The sequence below is a fragment of the Miniopterus natalensis genome, chromosome 12, assembly GCF_054644295.1.
Source record: "Miniopterus natalensis isolate mMinNat1 chromosome 12, mMinNat1.hap1, whole genome shotgun sequence".
NCBI classification, from domain to species: domain Eukaryota; kingdom Metazoa; phylum Chordata; class Mammalia; order Chiroptera; family Miniopteridae; genus Miniopterus; species Miniopterus natalensis.
The window spans coordinates 3,029,271-3,049,873 of NC_142092.1; the positions used below are offsets into that span (position 1 = coordinate 3,029,271).

General features: G+C 38.4%; 1 protein-coding gene across 2 annotated transcripts in view; it reads right to left on the bottom strand.

The window, feature by feature from the left end:
• Positions 1–20,603, bottom strand: part of SLC71A2 (solute carrier family 71 member 2) — a 91,641-nt gene that overhangs the window by 62,582 nt on the left and 8,456 nt on the right. The window contains exon 2 of one of the 2 annotated variants that reach the window (XM_087822505.1): positions 6,557–6,652. In XM_087822505.1, the coding sequence (XP_087678631.1) occupies positions 6,557–6,652 (96 nt within the window). Of the gene's footprint in view, positions 1–6,179; positions 6,519–6,556; positions 6,653–20,603 lie in introns of those variants that run through there. The other variant, XM_087822506.1, reaches the window with a different exon arrangement.

A 20,603-nucleotide genomic window follows, 5' to 3' on the forward strand; every position in this document is an offset into this window, starting at 1 on the left:
TAGCAAAAAAAAAAACTTATTAAAAAAAGGGCAGAAGCACTGGACAGTGTGGTTCAGAGGCTAGGCACTGACCTAGGATCCAGGGGATTGCAGTTCAATTCCCAGTCAGGGCACATGCCCGGGTTGTGGGCTCGATCTGCAGGTAGGGGCGTGCAGGAGGCAGCCTATCAATGACTCTCTCATCACTGTTTCTGTCTCTCTCCCCCCTTCTCCCTTCCTCTCTCTGAAATCAATAAAGAGATATTAAAAAAAAAAAATTGGTGGAAGGTATGAATAGACATTTTTCCAAAAATGACATCCAGATGGCCAACAGGTACATAAAAAGGTGTTTAGTATCACTAATCATCACGAAAATGCAAATAAGATAAGCCTAACACAATAAGATATGCCTAACACTGTTAAAAGGGTTATTATAAAAAAAAACAAAAAATAAAAAGTGTTGGTGAGGATGTGAAGAAAAAAACCCTCATGCACTGTTAGTGGGAATGTAAATTTGTGCAACCACTATGGAAAACAGTATGGCAGTTTCTCAAAAAAATAAAAATATAACTACCATATGATACAGTAAATTCCACTTCTGGGTATTTACCCAAAGAAAATGAAAACCCTAACTTGAAAAGATATATGCACCCCCATGTTCACTGCAGCATTTTTTACAGTAGCCAAGCTATAGAAACAACAGAAGTGTCCACTAATGAGTAATGAGTAATGTGTGTGTGTGTGTATGCGTGTGTGTGTAACGGAAGATTATGCAACAACACAAAAGAATAAAATCTTGCCATTTGTGAAAACCAGGATGGACCTTGAAAGCATTATAGTAAGTGATATAAGTAAGACAGGATGACAAATACCATATGATCTCACATATATGTGGAATTTTGTAAAAATAAAACAAAAAATAAGCTCATAGACACAGAGAACAAATTGGTGGTTGCCAGAGGCCAAATGGGTGAGGTGAGAAGTTACAAACTTCTAGTTATAAAATAAAGAAGTCATGGGGATGTTATGTAAAACATGGTGACTAGTTAATCCTGTGCTGTATGTCTGAAACCTGCTGAGAGTAGAAGATAACAGATCTACCTAAAACCCAGAAACCCAATCAGGCAGCCAAAATGGGGAGAGAGAAAAACAAGCCCCAAATGAAACAAGAGGATTCTACAGAAGAGATAAATGAAATGGAGATAAGCAATCTATGAGATATAGAGTTCAGAATACTGATTGTAAGGATGCTCAACAGCATGAGAAAAGATATAGAAACTATGAAGGAAATAAGACAGACATAGTAGAAATAAAAAATACATTGGAAGGAATAAACAGCAGATTAGGGGAAGCTGAGGATGGGATCAGCAAATTAGAAGACAAGGTAGAAAAAAATCACTCAATCAGAGATACAAAAAGAAAAGAAAATTTTAAAAAAGGACAGTTTAAGGGAGCTGTGGGACAACATGAAACATAACAATATTTGCATCATCGGAATACCAGAAGGTAAAGAAGGTGAGCAAGGGATAGAAAACCTGTTTGAAGAAATGATAGCAGAAAACTTCCCTAAACTGGTGAAGGAAAAAGTCACACAAGTTCAGGAGGCACAGAGAGTTCCAAGCAAGAAGAACTCAAAGAGGCTACACCCAGACACATCATAATTAAAATGCCAAAAATTCAAGACAAAGAGAGGCTCTTAAAGGCAGCAAGAGAAAATCAATTTGTTACCTACAAAGGAGCTCCCATAAGGCTGTCAACTGATTTCTCATCAGAAACACTATAGGACAGAAGAGAATGGCATGAAGTATTCAAGGTAATGAAAAGCAAGAATCTGAAACCAAGACTACTCTATCCAGCAAGGCTATCATTCAAAATAGATGGTGAAATAAAGAGCTACACACACACACCCCATAAAAAGGCTAAAGGAGTTTATCACCCCTAAACCATCATTACAGGAAATGTTAAAGGAACTTCTATAATTAGAAGTAGAAATAGAGAGAGAGAGAAACATAGGTATAAAGAATTAAAAGGGCAATAGATAAGTGCCTATCAATAATAACCTTAAACATAAATGGATTAAATGCTCCAATCAAAAGACATAGGGTAGCTGAATGGATAAGAAAACAAAACCCAAATATATGCTGTCTACGAGAGACCCACCTCAGAACCAAAGACTCACACAGCCTGCAAAAAAAACTTCTGGAGGACTTCAAGGGAGAGACAGACAGCAACACAGTCAGAGTAGGGACCTTTAACACCCCACTGACTTTACTGGATAGATCTTCCAGATAAAAAATCAACAAGGAAACAGTGACTCTAAATGACACACTAGATCAGATGGACTTAACTGACATTTACACAACATTTCACCCCAAAGTTGTAGAATATACATTCTCCTGAAGTGCACATGGGACATTCTCAAAGACAGACCACATGTCAGGACACAAAACAAGTCTCTACAAGTTCAAGAAGATTGAAATCATATCAAGCATCTTCTTGGACATTTACCCCATGGACTACTATGCAGCTGTAAAAAAGAAGGATCTCTTACCCTTTGAGACAGCATGGTGGGACCTGGAGAGTTTTATGCTAAGTGAAATAAGCCAGTCAGAGAAAGACAAGTATCACATGGTCTCACTCAATTATGGAATCTAATGAACAAAATATATCCAGGGACATAGAAGCATGAAATAGACTCACGAATCTCAGAGGGAAGGCAGCTATGGGGGAGTAGGTGGGGAGAGGTTAACCTAAGAACTTACATGTATATGTGCACAACCCATGGACACAGACAACAGTGTGGTGAAGGCCTGGGGGAGGGGTATGGGGGAGGGGGTTAGTTGGGGGGGGTAGGGGGACATCTGTAATACTTTCAGCAATAAAGATAATTAAAACATTTAAAAAAAGAGTTTCCATGTGGCTATAGTTAGAATTTTACTTCCTGGTCATGTGAAGTACAAATCACCCAGTGAAGTACCTTTGTCTTTTCTCATCCCACCCACCTCAATTCTCAAGAGGAAACACTGATTAAGTGAAAATAAATAAATAAAGGAGGGCTGGACTGCAGAGCAAGTAAGGGGCTGACAAGATGGAATATGCTTGTTGAATAAAGGGGCACCTGTTTTGACAGTAACAAGCAGAGCTAGATCAGGAAAAGGAATATGGAACAAAGCGCTTAAAAGCAGAATTTCAGGAAAGACATGCAAAAGAAAATATGCTCATTGCAAGAATAAAATTCTTCACTCACAGAAACTAAAATTGCATTTATCTTTACTGAAGTAAGTGCTCTATTTAAACATATGAAGGCACTTAAATTAGTCTAATCAGATTATAGGTACTTTATTTATATCAAAATAAGATCAGGCTCTTAAGAAGATTTGCTTTTGACTAGAGAGTAGATGTCAGGCATTCATTTTCTCGTACAAACTACTGCTACTAAAAGGTAAGGCCACTGTGTAAGGCCAATTTTAAAGTCTGCTTCAGAGTTTTAGGGATGAAGACCTTTCTGACTGTGCTTAATTAACAAACTAAAATTGTAATCCAGGACATGTCTACAGGAGACAAGAAGCAAATCTCATAGAGAAAATTACTAAGAGAGTAAACTGTTCTAGACTGCTTCAAACAGAGGGTCCTAATGAGTACTAGGATGTAGAGAAAGACTGGACAAACATTAATATGTTATGTGCTGTTCTACAGCTTCAAACCCTGATCTCAAGACTGTTTTTCTCACCCTGATGGAAACAGGACAGAGTGCTGTGCAAGTTAAAAAAAAAAAAAAAAAAAGGAACACACCCAAATCACCACCACCCTAACAGTTACACAGTGGCAGGTGATAGACCTGGATGCCAAGACCTGGAAACCCAGAACAGTGCACCCCAACATGGAGGACAGGGCCAGCTCTAATGAGATAAACCCCAATTCTGTCCTTTCCTTATCAAACAACCTCACATTATCACTTTTTTGTCCAACCAGAAACAGCAAAAAATGAAATGGATATGCCAGAGAAAACTGTTTTTTCAAAAGGGGGAGTGAACCATTCTCTTGCATTAAAAAACAAACAAAACAGCCTTGGCAGGGTGGGCTCGGCTGGTTGGATGTTGTCCCAAACACCAAAAGGTTGTGGGTTCAATTCCCGGCAGGGGGAAGTGCAGGAGGCTACCCATCAATGTTTCTCTCTCACATCAATATTTTTCTCTGCCTTCCTCTCTCTAAAAATCAATGAAACAATAACAACAAACAAAACAAATAAACAATAACAACAAAAAGAGCAAACTGTAATATAAAGGCTGAAGGACACAGAAAAATAAAGGACATTTGGCTTAACTTAGCAATGTCAAGAGCTTAGAAAATAAGAATAAGCACATCTACTAACTCGGCTACACTTCCAGGACACCCTAGAGTGTCAAAGTGATGCTAGCAACTCTGTGCTCCTCACAAACAAATGTCCATTTTAATCAAATCCTTGCAAGCAGCAGAACCGCTTAGAAACCGCAGAGACAGGAGAGCAGCATTTTAGCTGGCTAATAAGACTGCATTCTAAGGTCTAACAGGGATACAGAAAACCTAGGAAAATTATCTGCTTTGGTCAGCAAGGAGGAAGGCGCATCAGTCCCTGGGGCATATTAAAATTAACCAGTTTAATTAAAATTAAAAGGGATCTGACAATCTGGTCTAGGTCAAAAAGACCCAAGGATTTTAACCATTTAGAAGGAACTTGTAGAATTTCTGACAGGGTATCAAAAACACTTAAGTATTCTTCAATTCAATTTGAATTTTTACCAAATAATAATTACAGGATTACATCTATATTGAGAAACCTGCTGAACAACCACAGTAGATTATAAGCAAGTGGTTGCATCAGAAAAATACTATTTGAAACTCTTAACTTTGTAACCTAGAGAACCAGGGGGAGGCGAGACACACAGAGAAGTAGGGCCAAAAAAATCAAATAACACAGTCTCTTAAAATGGCGGCTTGATGTGTATATATTCAATACTAAAAATATGTGTTGAAGAAACAATCACTCGGGGACGTATATGTGTATACCTGCAACACATATTTGTTCAAAGAAAATAGATATTGAGTACCAACTGAGCCCCAGGCAACCCTAGGTACTAGGAACACAGTGATGCGCACAGCAGGCAAAATCTCATGACACCTGAAATGGGGACTGCTTATTCCTATTAGCCAGTTAACTTCTGCAGTAAAGCATTATGAAGAAAAAAGCAGTGCAATGAGAAAGAACAAAACAGAAGATTATAAACACGGGAAATTTTAAAAACTGTTCCATCCATGTTGTAATTTTAATGAACTATATTATATTTTAAATATGCCACAAGAATTAAAAACTTTTAAAAGTACACAGCGAGGCAGGCATGGCTCAGTGGTTAGAGCGTCGGCCTGTGCACTGGAGGGTCTCGGATTTGATTCCTGGTCAAAGGCACTTACCTGGGTTGCAGGTTCATCCCTGCCCCCCAAAAATCAAAGGAAAAAACGACTTCATTCCTTGGGTGAGGAGAAAAAAAAAAGTATATATAGCAAAGTGTCATGTAAGGTTAATAGCCACCCTCTAAGAAGTTTTCTATTTTCTAAACCTAATTTGGAAACAAAGTTTATTTGTATTCAAAGGGATTCTCTTGGCAAAATGGTGACTGGGAAGAGTTAATTCCCAATGATTTTTATTTTATTTATTTAAATATATCTTTATTGATTTCAGAGAGAGGAAGGGAGAGGGAGAGAGAGACAGAAACATCAATGATGAGAGTCATTGATCGGCTGCCTCCTGCACACCCCCGACTGGGGATCGATCCCGCAACCCGGGCATGTGCTCTGACCAGGAATCCAACCCCAGTCACCTGGATCCTAGGTTGACGCTCAACCGCTAAGCCACGCCCAGCCAGGCCCAATGATTTTTAAAGAACAATTTAAGACAACTGAAAAATACCTTTATTAGGTATTTTTCAAGGCCAATTTCAAAATAACTTTATTAAAATTAAGTGTTAAATAGTTACTAAGCACCTAAAATTTGTGCCCCAATCTTTTCTTAGCATCTCCCTTCCCCCTAAGTACACATCAAACATCTAAATTCTTTCTAAGAAATTCAATACAGCCTCTGCAAAGATATAGATGTAGGTAAGCTACCAAAAATGGAAATTTGAACACTCTTACAATCATCAATTTCATTGTTACAAGGTACTTACCAATCTCCTATTTATTATGTTAAGTCCATGGCCATCGCATCCATATAAAGTAACTTATAATCTTCAACAAAGCTTTGTGATAACTTCCTCTAAGGCATCTTAATGATCTTTTTAAATATATATAGTTTATTCATTATGAACGAAGATTCTGATTCAGTGGGTGTCTTGCTACCCAGAAATATTTAATGAGCATCCCAAGTGTTTTGTTGCAGGTGGTTCCATCTAACACAGTAGAAACAACCTAATGGAATAAGCAGTCTTAAACTACTGTCAAGAACTACTCTCAAACATATATTTAGACATATGGTCCTGTGAACATATGCTTAAGCATTTTCCTTTGGCTTGTTTAAATGAGGACCCAGTTTAGCAATACTTACAGTTAACATTGGAGTTGTCAATAGGCCCCAAGCAAAGAATTCAAGGAAGATTACAATAGCAGCATGGTACACACTTGGTCGGCCAAAACCTTGTAGCTAAAAAAGGAAGAAAGTTATTGTGAAAAAGAGTAAAATTTTTAAAATCCATTATCCTAAAATGGTCAGTAGGTCAGTCGGTCTGTCTCTCTCACACACACACAGTATAAATTTAGAACCTATCTTTAATGTTTAAGATAAAACTTCATTCTGCAATATCCCTGATTCTTTCATCTTCCGTAATTATAAAAGGTATCAAGATTATAGACATTCTACTAATCCCACCAATACAAATCACTGGAGCATTGGTACAAAACCAACGGAGACTTCAAGAGACTGAGGTTCTAGGGCCTGACTATTCTGTCTCTTACTAAGTATGTTTTTCAGCATCCTGGCCTAAGTCTGAAGTTTCCCTAGCTAAATAAGGAAAGTAGGCATTGGAGTCATATACTCAAAAACTTTAGGGAAGTGCAGATGACTTAAATTAAGTGATGGGAGAAGAAACATACTCAATTCCCAAAAGTGTTAGAATCCAATTTTCTGTTTTAAGACTGTGTCTACTCTGCTAGTTGTCTGCAGTTTGTGACTTCTGGAGATGAAATCTAAAATTCCTTTTAATTTAATGTTCTCTGACACTGTGACAATGCCTATTACATGATCAGGTGCTTTGCTAGCACTTAGAAACGAACTTACAAAAGACTCTGTAAAACCCACACCATTCCTATGTTTATATTTTCAAGTCTTCAAAAGGTAAAATTACACCTGCATGATTATTTAACTAGCATCTAATCATGAGAAAAGATCAGACAAATCCAGGCTGTGGGACATTCGACAAGACAACTGGCCTGTTCTCCTTAAAATATCTCAATGTTATAAAAGACAAAAGTAAATGTAGAAAGACAAGAGTCCTAATAACCAAACCAATGTCTTTTTTCTGGTCTTTTAAACACAAAACCCAGAACATAGAAAAAAACTGAAACAAATGGACCAGTTTCTTCAACAAAGAAACGGTATAAAGAAGAAAAAGGAAGGAGAACTATGTTAGTATATAGATTAAAAGAAATTTTAAAAATATGTGGACTTTCGGTTTTGACTCAAATAAACAACAACAACAAAAAGATAATTTTGAGTCAATCATGGAAATCTGAAAACGCACTGGGTATCAGATGATAACAAAAGCAGGAGAAGGGGAGCACAAAAAATAAATTCTTTTTAATCCCCATATGAGGATATTTTTCCCATTGCTTTTCAGAAAGAGTGGAAGGCAGGGAGCGGGGGAAGGGGGTTGGGGGGGGAAGAAACATCAATTGGTTGCTTCCCACACTCACCCCAACCAGGGCCGGGGATCAAGCCTGCAACCGAGGTATGTGCCCTTGGCCAGAATCAAATCCAGGACCCTTTAGTCCGCAGGCTGATGCTGTAACCACTGAGCAAAATAGGCCAGGGCAAAAAAAAAATTTTAAAAAGTAAATAGCCTATAGGCTTTTACTGGTAATTTCATAATTATTTCGTTGAAAATTCTGATAGTCCCTCATTCTATATCACAAAGCAACTGCTTCCAAACAGTCAATAAATACCCTATTCCTCTTGAATCATTTGTTTTATTTATCAAATATCATGCATACAAGAATCTCAAAAAACTCTGAAAAACAGCTACAAGTAGGAAGCACAGGAACACTACCCTATTTTTCAAGTGCAGTTTCTGTGATTTGGTGCACTTTCCCAGGCAATGAAGCTTTATTTATCGAGATCATTGTGGCTGCAATACTGATTAAATGTTAAAAAAAATACATACTTTATTCTGTGTGCATATATCTTTATGCTATTATTTTTAAAACCTTGCAAAAACCAGACCACCCACCTTTTTGTTCCCACATTATATTTTTCTTAGGTAAAAATTTTAAAAATCTCTTCTAAAATGCAAATATTACATTATTACTGTCCTTGTTACATAAATTACTTTTAACTGAACTATCATGCATCTCTAGGCAATAACAGTGATATCTGAGAAAAATGCCACAGGTAGGCCTTGGTATGGTGGGAACTCTGTGTGGGCAATCGGACATAAGGTAACGGAAGTCAATCTTCCTTACTTCCAATTATTTCTAAGTTCTTAGTGGCCAGTATGCTGAGGAAAAAAAGGGTAATAGGTTTCTCCTTTAAATTATCTGAGCTAATTAAGAAGGCTTTATAAAAACTTAACCAATTATTGCCCTGGCTGGGTGTGGCTCAGCTGGTTAGAGCATCATCCCATACACCGAAGGAGTGCGGGTTCAATCCCTGGTCAGGGCACATACTTCGGTTGCAGGACCAGTCCCCAGTTAGGGTGCATACAAGAGGCAACCACTCAATGTTTCTCTTTCACATTGATGTTTCTCTCTCTCAAAAAAATAAAAATAAAATCAACAAACATATATTCAGGTGAGGATTAAAAACATTTCCAGTTGAGCCTGACCTAGTACAGCCTCTCAGCTCTGCGTCTCCCCTCTCCATTTTGTTGCCCTTTTATAGACCAGTACAGAACATCCTGAGCAGACGATGAAGCGTCTTCACACTCACATTACCATCTCCCAGATGACTACCATGGCCTCTGAATCCTGCCCTGACTCCTCTTCCCTGCCCATTTCCAAATCTTTCTTGACACTACACACAGAGTGATCATTCCGAAATACAAATGCCATCCCATCACTCCTGCACTAGGCTGCAAAAAACAGCCCACAAATTCCTCCTATTCTTGTACATACATTTTCACGTCACTGTGCTGCCGATTCCATCAATAGGCAGAATCCATTTCTGTACTTTCCAGGGTTGGGGCTGGCTTAACCAACAGATGCCAGGTGAAGTGACAACATGAACTTCTGAACTTAGACTTCAGAGGCCTTCAAGGCCCAGTGGGGAAATCCCCTAGAGGCACAGGAGGATGAGAGCATTTGAAGCCCTCCCAACTGATGCTCCTTAGACCAATCACAAAACAGCCATCATCAATGCCTGGCACAGGAGAGCAAGGCCATCTTACATCACCCAACTCCAGTCAGCCTGCAGATGACTGCAGAAGCCTATTTGCAATCAAATCTCGGGAAGACCCTCCAGCTAATTGTGGCCCAAATGCTAACCCCCAAAACTGTCATGAATGGTTGTTGTTTTAAGTCACTAATTGTTGGGGTAGTTTCTCATGTAGCAATTATTAAATGATACAACCCTGTTCTGCATCAAATGATACAACCTCATGATTAGATTTAAACTTTTAAAAAATATATATCTTTATTGATTTCAGAAAGAGGAAAGGAGAGGGAAAGAGAGAGAAACATCAATAATGAGAGAGTCATTGATCGGCTGCCTCCTGCACGCCCCCGACTGGGGACCGAGCCCGAAACCTGGGCATGTGCCCTGACCGAGAATCGAACCCAGATCTCCTGGATCCTAGGTTGCTGCTCAACTGCTGAGCCACGCCCGGCCGGGCTAGGTTTAAACTCTTAAGACTGCTTTGAGTTCCTTTTGTAACTCTCCAATTTCGTCCCTCAGTCCAAACATAACTCAATAAAATATTTGTGAGATTAAAGAATAATATTCATTCAGAAGCCATCTTTTGAGCTTTTATTTTAAAGATTTACTAGTTAGGTATTATAGACATTTGTGGTCAGAAAGGGCAACAAAAATTCCTGAAATATCACTTTTTAAAGAACAGACTAAAAAAAGAATAGTTCACAGTATTAGTGGGGGGAGATAGGAGAAACGGAGAGGGTGTTACCTGACTTAAAATATACGCAGGTGAAACATGTTACATCATGGATGAGCCTTGAGAACATTATGCTAAGTGACATAGGCCAGTCCCCAAAAGACAAATATTGCATTATTCCACTTATGTGAAATATCTAGAGGAGTCAAACACATAGAAACAAAAGTAGAATGGTGGTTGTCAAGGGATGGGGGGAGGGGAAAACAGGAAATTGTTGTTTGATGGGTCTAGAATTTGTTTTGCAAGATGAAGTTCTAGAGGTTGGCTGCACAACAATGTAAATATACTTAGCACTACTGAACTCACATTTAAAAACAGTTAAGATGGTTAATTTTATATTATGTATATTTTACCAAAATTAAAGAAAGAAATGTACGTATTTCCATATACAGTAGTCCCTCAGTATCTATGGGGGATTAGTTCCAGGGCAACCCCCACCACCCTCCCATGCCACCCAGATACCAAAATCCACAGATGCTCAAGTGCATTATATAAAACGGCATATTTGCATATAACTTATCCTAGGTTGGCTGAGCCCACAGAAGCAGAACCCACAGGTACTGAGGGCTGACTCTATGCATGTGGAACATCCAAATCACAAGAGCATCCTCCTCCTTCAGAAAAAAGATTTTCAAAAGCAGTTGACACTGAAGGAAAGGAAAGGAAGCCTGTGTAATTGAAGATGACAAGACATCCATATGGAGGATTAAGACCCACTTCTTCCAAATACAAACCCCAAATAAAGCCAAAAGAGCAGCTGCAGGTCTAGACTTGTCTTTGAGCTGCCTCTCACACATAGGGTGCTCAAGGGTGCTAAATGCAGGGATATTTTAATTAGTGACAATTTTCCTACTATATTAGAAGTTAGTTTTTGGGTGAGTAAAAGGCATGGTCTCTTTGCCTGAGAAGAAAAACAACTTCTAGACTCAGCTCTGTTAACTAAAATTACTGTGATTCTCTCCTAAGGAGAGAGGTGACAAAGTTTAACATCACTATGGCTACAAAGAAGTTTGTAATCAGTCATTAAAACAAGGCACTGTGCAAAACTGCTACACTCTGGGATTTCATTCAAAGTAGGACACAGCAACCAATGAATCACTGCACAAATATTCCTAAAAACTCATGGAAGACAAGCAAACAAACAAAACACTTACGAAGGACAATATTAAGGGAACTACATACTTGGACATAGCATTTCTCTTCCACCTAATATTTTATAAAACAGTAAAGACAAATGAGTGTATTGTGTTTTTGCATTCTTTTTTAATGAAATACATATGCCTTAAAAAATTACAACTGTGCCTGGCTGGCATGGCACAGCCGTTAAGTATCAACCTATATGATCCAGGAGATCGAGGTTCGATTCCGAGTTTCGGGTTTTGGGCTCAATCCCCAGCAGGGGGCGGGCAGGAAGCAGCCAATCAATGACTCTCATCATTGATGTCTCTGTCCCTTCCTCTCTCTGAAATCAATAAAGACATATTTAAAAAAAATAAAACTGTTCCACAAATATATGTTGTAAAACTTTAAAGGGAATAAGTATGTTCTATTCTCCATAGGTAATGACAATGCTAGAAATTTGTTACATATTTTTATGAATGGACATTAATAGGTAAAAATATACTTTTATATTAATGGTAACAGAACATGCACACTACCTTTTTTACTTTAATCTATCTCTTTCTATGTCACAGTACATATGCAAATCCTACAGAAAAGTAAAAAACCAGTGCAGAGTTCCTGTTTACACTTTACCCAGCTTCCCCAAACTTTATCACCTTACATAACTATGGTACAATGTTTCAAACCTAGAAATTAACATTGCTACACACTACACTACTTTAGCTAATTTACATAATATTTGAATTTCACCATTTTTCTCACTACTTTTTTCTAGTTCAGAATCTAATCCATTTCATATTGTATTTAGTTCTGTTTCCTTGGGTTCTGATCTGAAATAGTTCCCAAAACTTACTTTTTACTTTCATGATATTGACACTTTCTCTTACCAGTTATTGTGCAGAATGTTCTTCAATTTGAATTTGGCTAGATGCATAATGTCATTTTTAATATTTTTTTATATAATCCATGTAGCATAAAAATACACTATTTTCAAGTGTACAATTCGGTGGTTGTTAGTATATTTACAAAGTTGTAAAACTATTTCCACTATCTAATTCTGGAATATTCTCATTATCCCCCCCCAGAAAAATCCTGTACCCATTAGCAGTCACCTCTATTCTTCCCTCACCCCACCCCTGACAATCACTAATCTACTTTTTGTTTCTATGGATTTGCCTTTTCTGGAATCAAATACAACTGGAATCATACAACATATGGCCTATTGTGTTTTGCTTCTATTCGGCATAACATTTTCAAGGTTCATCTATTTTCACTATTCAATTTTATGGTCAAATACTTCACTGTTTAAATATACTGCACTTTCTTTATTCATTATTCATCAGTTAGTAGATACTCAATTGTTTCTACCTTTGACTATTATGAATAATGCTTCTATAACATTGGTGTACAAGTTTTTCTAAGAAGATATGTTTCCAGTTCCCTTGGCTATATACCTACAAGTGGAATTGTTGGGATAATTAATATCCTTTTATATATACACAACTGTACAGCATTATATGATAAATTCCTAGAAGTGAAGTTGCCAAAAATTATCACATTTTAAATTATAATCAATAAGAACCAATTACAGTAAAAAAGCTGTACAACTGGGTGAAAAAATAGTTCAAATTATTATGTCATCTAATCAACTAATCTCCAACATAAAATGCTTCTAAAAATCAAGAAAAAGATTAACAATTCATAGAAAGCCAGGCAAGAGATATGAACAAACAGTTCATAGACTAAGACATCAAACAGCCCTTCAACAAACATATTCATAATAAGAAAAATAGAAAATTAAGCTATACTCATATACAATTTCTCACCATCAGAATGGCAAATATTTAAAAGTTTGACAATATGCTTTTACACTGCTAATGGGAATAAAAAATGGTATAATGAGGCAACATCTAGCAAGATTACGTATTTATCCTTTGAAGCAACAATCCCACTTTAGGGATTTGTCCCAAAGACAAAATTGCAAAAATATGATATGTCATTATGCACAAGACTATGGCGACACTATACTAGCCAAAAAAAAGGGGGAGGGGGCTCTGTTCATTCAGTAAAGTACAATAAATCCCCACACTGGCATATTATACAATAGTAAAATGGAGATCTCTACATATTGCTTTGGAGCAATGCCCAGGATATGATGCCAAGTTAAAAAACAAAACAAAAGCAAGATTCAAAATACTGTGAAATGTATAGTAGTTTTTATTTAAGAAAGGGTGAAAGAATATGAATACCTAGGACACACATATATTTGCTTGTATTTAAAACAAAACACAAGTTGGAAAGAAAAAATAAGCAACCAATGAAAAGTAGTTACATACAGAAGAAAGAAAAGGAGTGAAGGCAACAGAGATGGAAGCCAAATCTGGGAGCTGAATCATCCCTTTGTCCAGAGCATCCAGGATGTAGGCACTACCTGCCCATTAATCACTCAGTAGCCATTTCAGTTATGAGAGAGAAGGAGAGACCATATTTAACATGACTTTTATTACAGAAATTGTTACAATTATTCTATTTTATTATCAGTCTGTTACTGCAGTCAGTCAGTCAGAGCACGGGCAGCAACAGCAGGGTGAGCACAGGTGGCAGGGTGAGAAGTCCAGCTGGCCACTTCGGAGGGGTGGGCCACATGGGGGGCTGTGCTGGGATCCAGGGGTGTCCTGCAAACTCTAACCTGCAGGCCCATGTACCTCATCGGGAGGCAGGCTGACAGCTGCAGCATCTCCAGGCTTCCTGATGGCAGGTCCTGCAGCCCCACCACCACTAGCCCTGATACCATAGACAGTCAGGGAGTGCCCAGAGTCTCCCCCATTGGCCTAGATAGCACAGGGGGGGAGGTTCTTACACTGATCACCACCAGAGGCTAGAAAGATGAATCTGGATAGGGCCTGAGTGTGCCAAAAGTTAGCAAGATAATTGCATAGAAAAAAAGCCCACTCCTCCTTATCCTTATTAGAACCAGGCATGAGGAGGAAAGGGAGATAGTCTTTGAGTTTGGATTCCACCATTCTCCCAGGTGGCGGAACCTGAATAATTTCTTTCCTTTTGCACCAGTACCCGTCTCATGAGTTTGGCTTTTGTTGCAGCAGGCAGTCAAACCTGCATTTTGGTTACAAGTTGTTACTATTAATCTCTTACTGTGCCTAATTTACAAATTAAACTTTATTACATAGAGAGAGAAAACAGTATATATATAGGTATGGTACTATCTGCATTTTCAGGCATCCACCGGGGGTCTTGCAATGCATCCCCCATGAATAAAGGGAGACTACTACAGAGTACAGTAAATAAGTTACTATGCTATTGTCACTAGGAACCAATATTTTCATTGTAAGAAAAAAAGACACAAAATCTAAGTAAAAACTTGAAATTCTAAATATGGTCTATAAATATCAATACAGATAATGATTATAAATTACCTTAAAAAAACAGGATTTCCTAGTTCTACCTACTGAAAAGACCTAGAAAAATATAAGCAACCCAATAGAAGTGAGCACCCCTAGGGCCCAGACTGTGGTCTTGAAATATCATTTCCTACTAAAAGAAAATGAGACTTTTTGGACAAATATCAGATTCCAGATTTAGGGGGAAAATATTATATATACATGCTCCTGAAACATATCTTGCCAAAAGCAAGGATGCTATCAAAGACTACAGTTTTATCAAAAGGATTCAGGAGCCAAACAGAAGGAACTCTCACTGAGCAAAAGCTGTTCAAATTTGTAAATCCATTAATATTTGAAGGATGTTAGAAAACCAAGTCATTATTCTGAAAACTGGTAAATGAGGAGGGGAAAAAAGGAAGCATTTATTTTGCTCTTTTATATTTCAGGGTAACCAAATACCTGATCAGGGAAAGTTTAAGAATTTCAAAGACTTTGGGCTTTCGGCTTGGAGGAGGCTTAGGTGCAACTTTCTTTGGTCGCCCCTAATCCAGGTTCATCCGACACCAGCTGCCTCCCCAATGAGAAGTTAGATCCCATGCTGCCCAAAGTTCAACCCCAACGAGATCAAAGTTGTACACCTGAGGTGCACGAGTGGGGATGTCAGTGCCACATCTGCCCTGACCCCCAAGATCGGCCTCCTGGGTCTGTCTCCAAAACAGTTTGGTGATGACATCACCAAAGCAACCAGTGACTGGAAGGGTCTGAGGATTACAGTGAAACTGTCCATTCAGAACAGACAAGCCCAGACAGGTAGCGGCTTCTGCCTCTGGCCTGGTCATCAAAGCCCTCAGAGAAACACAAGACAGAAAGAAGCAAAAGAATTAAGTACAGTGGAAATAACACTTTTGATGAGATTGTCAACATTGTCCAACAGATGCAGCACAGATCTTTAGCTAGAGAACTCTGTGGAACCATTAAAGAGATCCTGGGGAATACCCAGTCTGTGGGCTGCAATGTTGATGGCCACCACCCTTCATGATATCACAGATGACATCAACAGTGGTGCAGTGAAATGCCCAGCTAGTTAAGAACTAGAAAGGAAAATATTTCTAATTTGACAGCCAAAAACAAAGAATTCCAGTAACAAATAAAGAAGGAATGATTAACTTATACCCCTGGACACTTTGTAACCTCACTGAAATAGTGAATGTAGGCAAAAACCATTAATGGCTGTAAAAAACATTAAATAAAAACTGATGAGGCATTTTATAAGGGAATAATTGAACTGACACCTGAACCCTGATCAATCAAACATCGCAAAAAAAGTCTCTGCAGCATGATGTGATATAACAAGAAATAGCACTACATAAAGTATTCTTGCCCCAAATAAACAGAAAGCTTGCATTCAATTCAGCTGATACTTAATGACCAGTTTACAGAAAATGCAGGTGAACTAAAACTGGCCTTGTAAGTTTCTAATTGTTGAAGTAGGGTGACAAATATGGGGGAGTACTCATAACAAAATATAAATTAAAAAAACAACAAAAAGCTTTAAAAAGGTTGTTGAGCCCCAGCTGGGTGGCTCAGTTGGTTGGAGTGCCATCCTATACACAAAAAATAAAAGGTTTCAGGTTCTATTCCCAGTTGGGGCACGTACTGGAGGCAACCAACAGATGTTTTTCTCTTTCTCTTTATCCCTTCCTCTCTCTCTAAAAATCAATAAACATATTCTTGGGTGAGGATTAAAAAAATAAAAAGTTTGTCTAAAATATTTAAATGAACTTGTAGTCTCATTAACAGTGTCTGAAAAGACCTGTCTCCCCTTGCTAATTAGACTTCACAGTTGTCTCATTTTATTTTGCATTTCCCTGATTACAAGCAAAGCTGAGCTTCTTTCCTATGGTTATCAGAAATTTATATTTTTGTATGAATTGTTTGCTCTTCCTTTGCACATTTTTTATTGGAGAGTATAATCTTGCACAGTGATTGTAGGACCTCCTTAGAGTCAATATCAAAGGTATTTATATTATGCCCGGCCAAAGTGGCTCAGTGGTTCAGCACCAACCTGTGATCCAGGAGGTCATGGTTCAATTCCCGGTCAGGGCACATGCCCAGGTTTCCGGCTCGATCCCCAGCAGGGGGTGTGCAGGAGGCAGCCAATCAATCAATGACTTTCTCATCATTGATGTTTCTATCTCTCTCTCTCCCTCTCCCTTCCTCTCTCTGAAATCAATAAAGACTTCTTTTTTTTTTTAAAAAAAAGGATGTTAGATTATGCAACACATTCATTTATTCTCCCTCACCCACTGGCACCCATACCCTTTAAAAATAAAGGAACAAAAAGACAATTCAACAATAGTTGGAGACTTCAAGACCCAATTATAACAATGGATAGAACAATGAGATGATCAACAAGGAAACAGATTTCAGTAACACTGTACACTAACTAGACCTAATAGACATTTGTTGAACACTACACAACTACAGCAGAATAGACATTCTTATGTGCATATGGAAAGACCATAAAACAAGTCTGAATTAATTTAAAAGAACTGAAATCGTGCAAACTCTGTTCCTGACCACTATGTAATCAAAATAGGAAATTTAGAAAATTCGCGAATATGTGGATTTTTAAACAACATACTCCTAAATAACCACAAGTCAAAAAAGAAATCACAAGGAAAGTTATAAAATTCTCAGGTGAGCAAAAATGAAAACATACAAAGCTGTTGAATGCAGCTAAAACAGTGCTTAGAGGTAAGTTTACAGCTGTAAATGCCTGATTATAAAAGAAGATCTGAAATCAATAATCTAACTTTTCATTGTAAGAAACTAGAAAAGAGCAAACTAAATGCAAAGCAATAAGGAAAGAAATAATAAAGATTAGCAGAAATGAATGCAATTCAGAAAAACAACAAAATTAAAAGTTGATTTTATAAAAATATCAAAAAATTGACAAGTCTTTAGTGAAACTGACCAAGAAAAGTAGAGAGACTTAAATTACAATTGGAAATGAAAGAGGGGTTATAAGAGCAATTGTTAGCCAATAGATTAGATAAATTAGATTAAGTGGACAAATTCCTAGAAAAAACAGTCTACTAAGACTGAATCATGAAGAAACAGAACATCCGAACAGACCTAGTACTAGTAAGGAGATTGAATCAATGACCAAAAACCTCCCAACAAGAAGAAAGCCCTGAACCTGATGGCTTTGCTGGTAAATTCTATCAAACATTTAAAGAAGAACTAACACCAATCCCTCTCAAACTCTTTTTAAAAACAAAGTGCCTGGCCAGTGTCGCTCAGTGGTTGAGCATTGACCCATGAACCTGGAGGTCAAGGTTCGATTCCTGGTCAGGGTACATGCCCCGGTTGTGGGCTTGATCCTCAATCCCCAGTAGGGGGCGTGCAGGAGACAGCCAATCGATGATTGTCTCTAATCATTGATGTTTCTATCTCTTCCTCTCCCTTCCTCTCTGAAATCAATAAAGACATATTTAAAACAAAAACTGGAGGGAACTCTTCCTAACACATTCTATAAAGGAGCCATTACCTGTACCACAGCCAAAGGCACTAAAAGAAGACAGTTATAGACTAATTTTCCTTATGCTATTGATGTAAAAATCCTTAACAAAATACTAGCAAACCAAATTCAGCAGCATATTAAAAGGGTTATACACCATGATCAAGTGAGATTTATTCCTGGAATGTAAGCATAGTTCACACATTAAAACCTATCAAAAGAACACCATGATAAAATGAAGGGGAAAAACATATGATCATCTCAATTTATGCAGAAAAAACATTTGAAAACACTAACACCCTTTCATGATTTAAAAAAATCCAAAAACTAGGATATAAGGAAACCACATCTCAATATGATAAAGTCCGCACATGAAAAATCCACACCTACCACCACACTTAACAGTAAAAGGCTGAAAAAACTTTACCTCTAAGATTTGGAACAAGAAAAGAATACCTGCTTTTACCACTTCTATATAACATAGTATTGGAAGTTCTAGTCAGAGTAATTAAGGAAAAGAAAAGAAATAAAAAGCACCCAAACTGGCCTTATATAAAAAAAACCTTAAGGGTTTTACACACACACACGTGCACACACACAAACTGTTCGAGCTAATAAGGGAATTCAGCAAAAATAATAGAGCTACCATAGGACCAAGCAATCCCCTTCTGTTTACTCGAAAAATCTGAAAACACATATTCACAAAGATATATGCACCCCTGTGTTCACTGCAGCATTACTGACAGTAGCCAAGACGAGGAAACAGCTGAAGTGTCCTTAGCTAGATGACTGGATAAAGAAGTTGTTGCTCAGTGGCTGAGCATCGACCTATGATGCAGGAGATCCCAGTTCCACTCCCAGTCATGGTATGATAAACAGATTGCAAATCAGCATATGAAAAGATGCTCAACAAGTCATTAAAAATGCAGGAGGCAGCCTACTGATGTTTCGATGTTTTTCTATCTCCCTTCCTCTCTCTCTAAAAATCAATAAACCATTCTTTAAGAAAAAAGAAAGTGTGGTAGGCAGATAGGCATGAGTAGAGCAAGGATGATGGGCCAGGTATAGAAGATCAGCAGTGGGGAAAGCCCAGGGTGCCTAGCAACGGGCAAAACTGGGAAACCGACCACCCCCGCCCCAGGGTGACCTTTCCTCCCTAGCCCGTCACTGGTCATGTGGTTTAAACTTCCTGACCTTTCATGTCATTGGTCATGCAGCTCAGGCCCTCCTCTGACCTTTCCTCCCTGGCATGCCACTAGGCATATGGTAGACCCCTCCTGGAGGTGGACTAGGGGATGAAGAGTGGCATCATGTTACTCCCATGAGGGCCCTTGCACAACCACTCCCTTAAGCTAACCCTAAGGATAGTATCTATGGATAGTATCACTTCTGTTTCAGCTCAAGGTCCAGAAAAGCACCAAAACCAGACAAGCAATGTCATGGCTGATGTTTAGCATAGACTAAATGGCCCCATGCCCTGGCACTGACCAATCAGTGGAGACCACAACCCTGGAAGGACACACCTGGAAAGCTAAGTAATATGCTATTGAGGTCCTTCCCTGGGACCTCCCCTGCAATCCCTGCCTTCAGAAAGCAGATAAATGCCTTCAAGATGAAGAGCCCAACTCGGCTCTCTCTATGAAGCATGCTATGCCTTCCCCCAAGCATGTTTTCCTTGCCTCTCTCTTTCACCTAAGCTCTAATGGCCCTTCTTTTGTCTCTGTAACTTGAACCCATTTCTTCTATGGCTCACTTCTACCTCTGTGACTTTCTAAACAAATTTTTCTCTTATAGTTTGAGTCTTGTCTCTGAATTCTTTCTTAGCCAGAACTCAAGTACGGAGGTTGCTGAACCAAGGTGTGGTCTTACTCCACCTGTCTAACACCTGGTGCCGTTTCTCAGCGGAGAAAAGGGAAAAAAGGGACACTTTTCAGTGCAGACTAACACTCAGACAGAAGGTTAACATCAACAGTGATATGTATCCTTCATATGATGTAATAAAAATAGTATTTCAATTCAGTGGGCTTCCTTCCCAAAACCTATAAGCCCATATTAATCACTAGGAAAACATCAGATGAATTCCAAAGAAGGAACATTCAACAAAAAAACCTAACCAGAACGTGTCAGTTGTGAAGGTCATCAGAAACAAGGAAAGCATGCCCTAGCTGGTTTGGCTCAGTGGTTGGAGTGTCAGCCTGCAGACTGAAGGGTCCCAGGTTCAATTCCGGC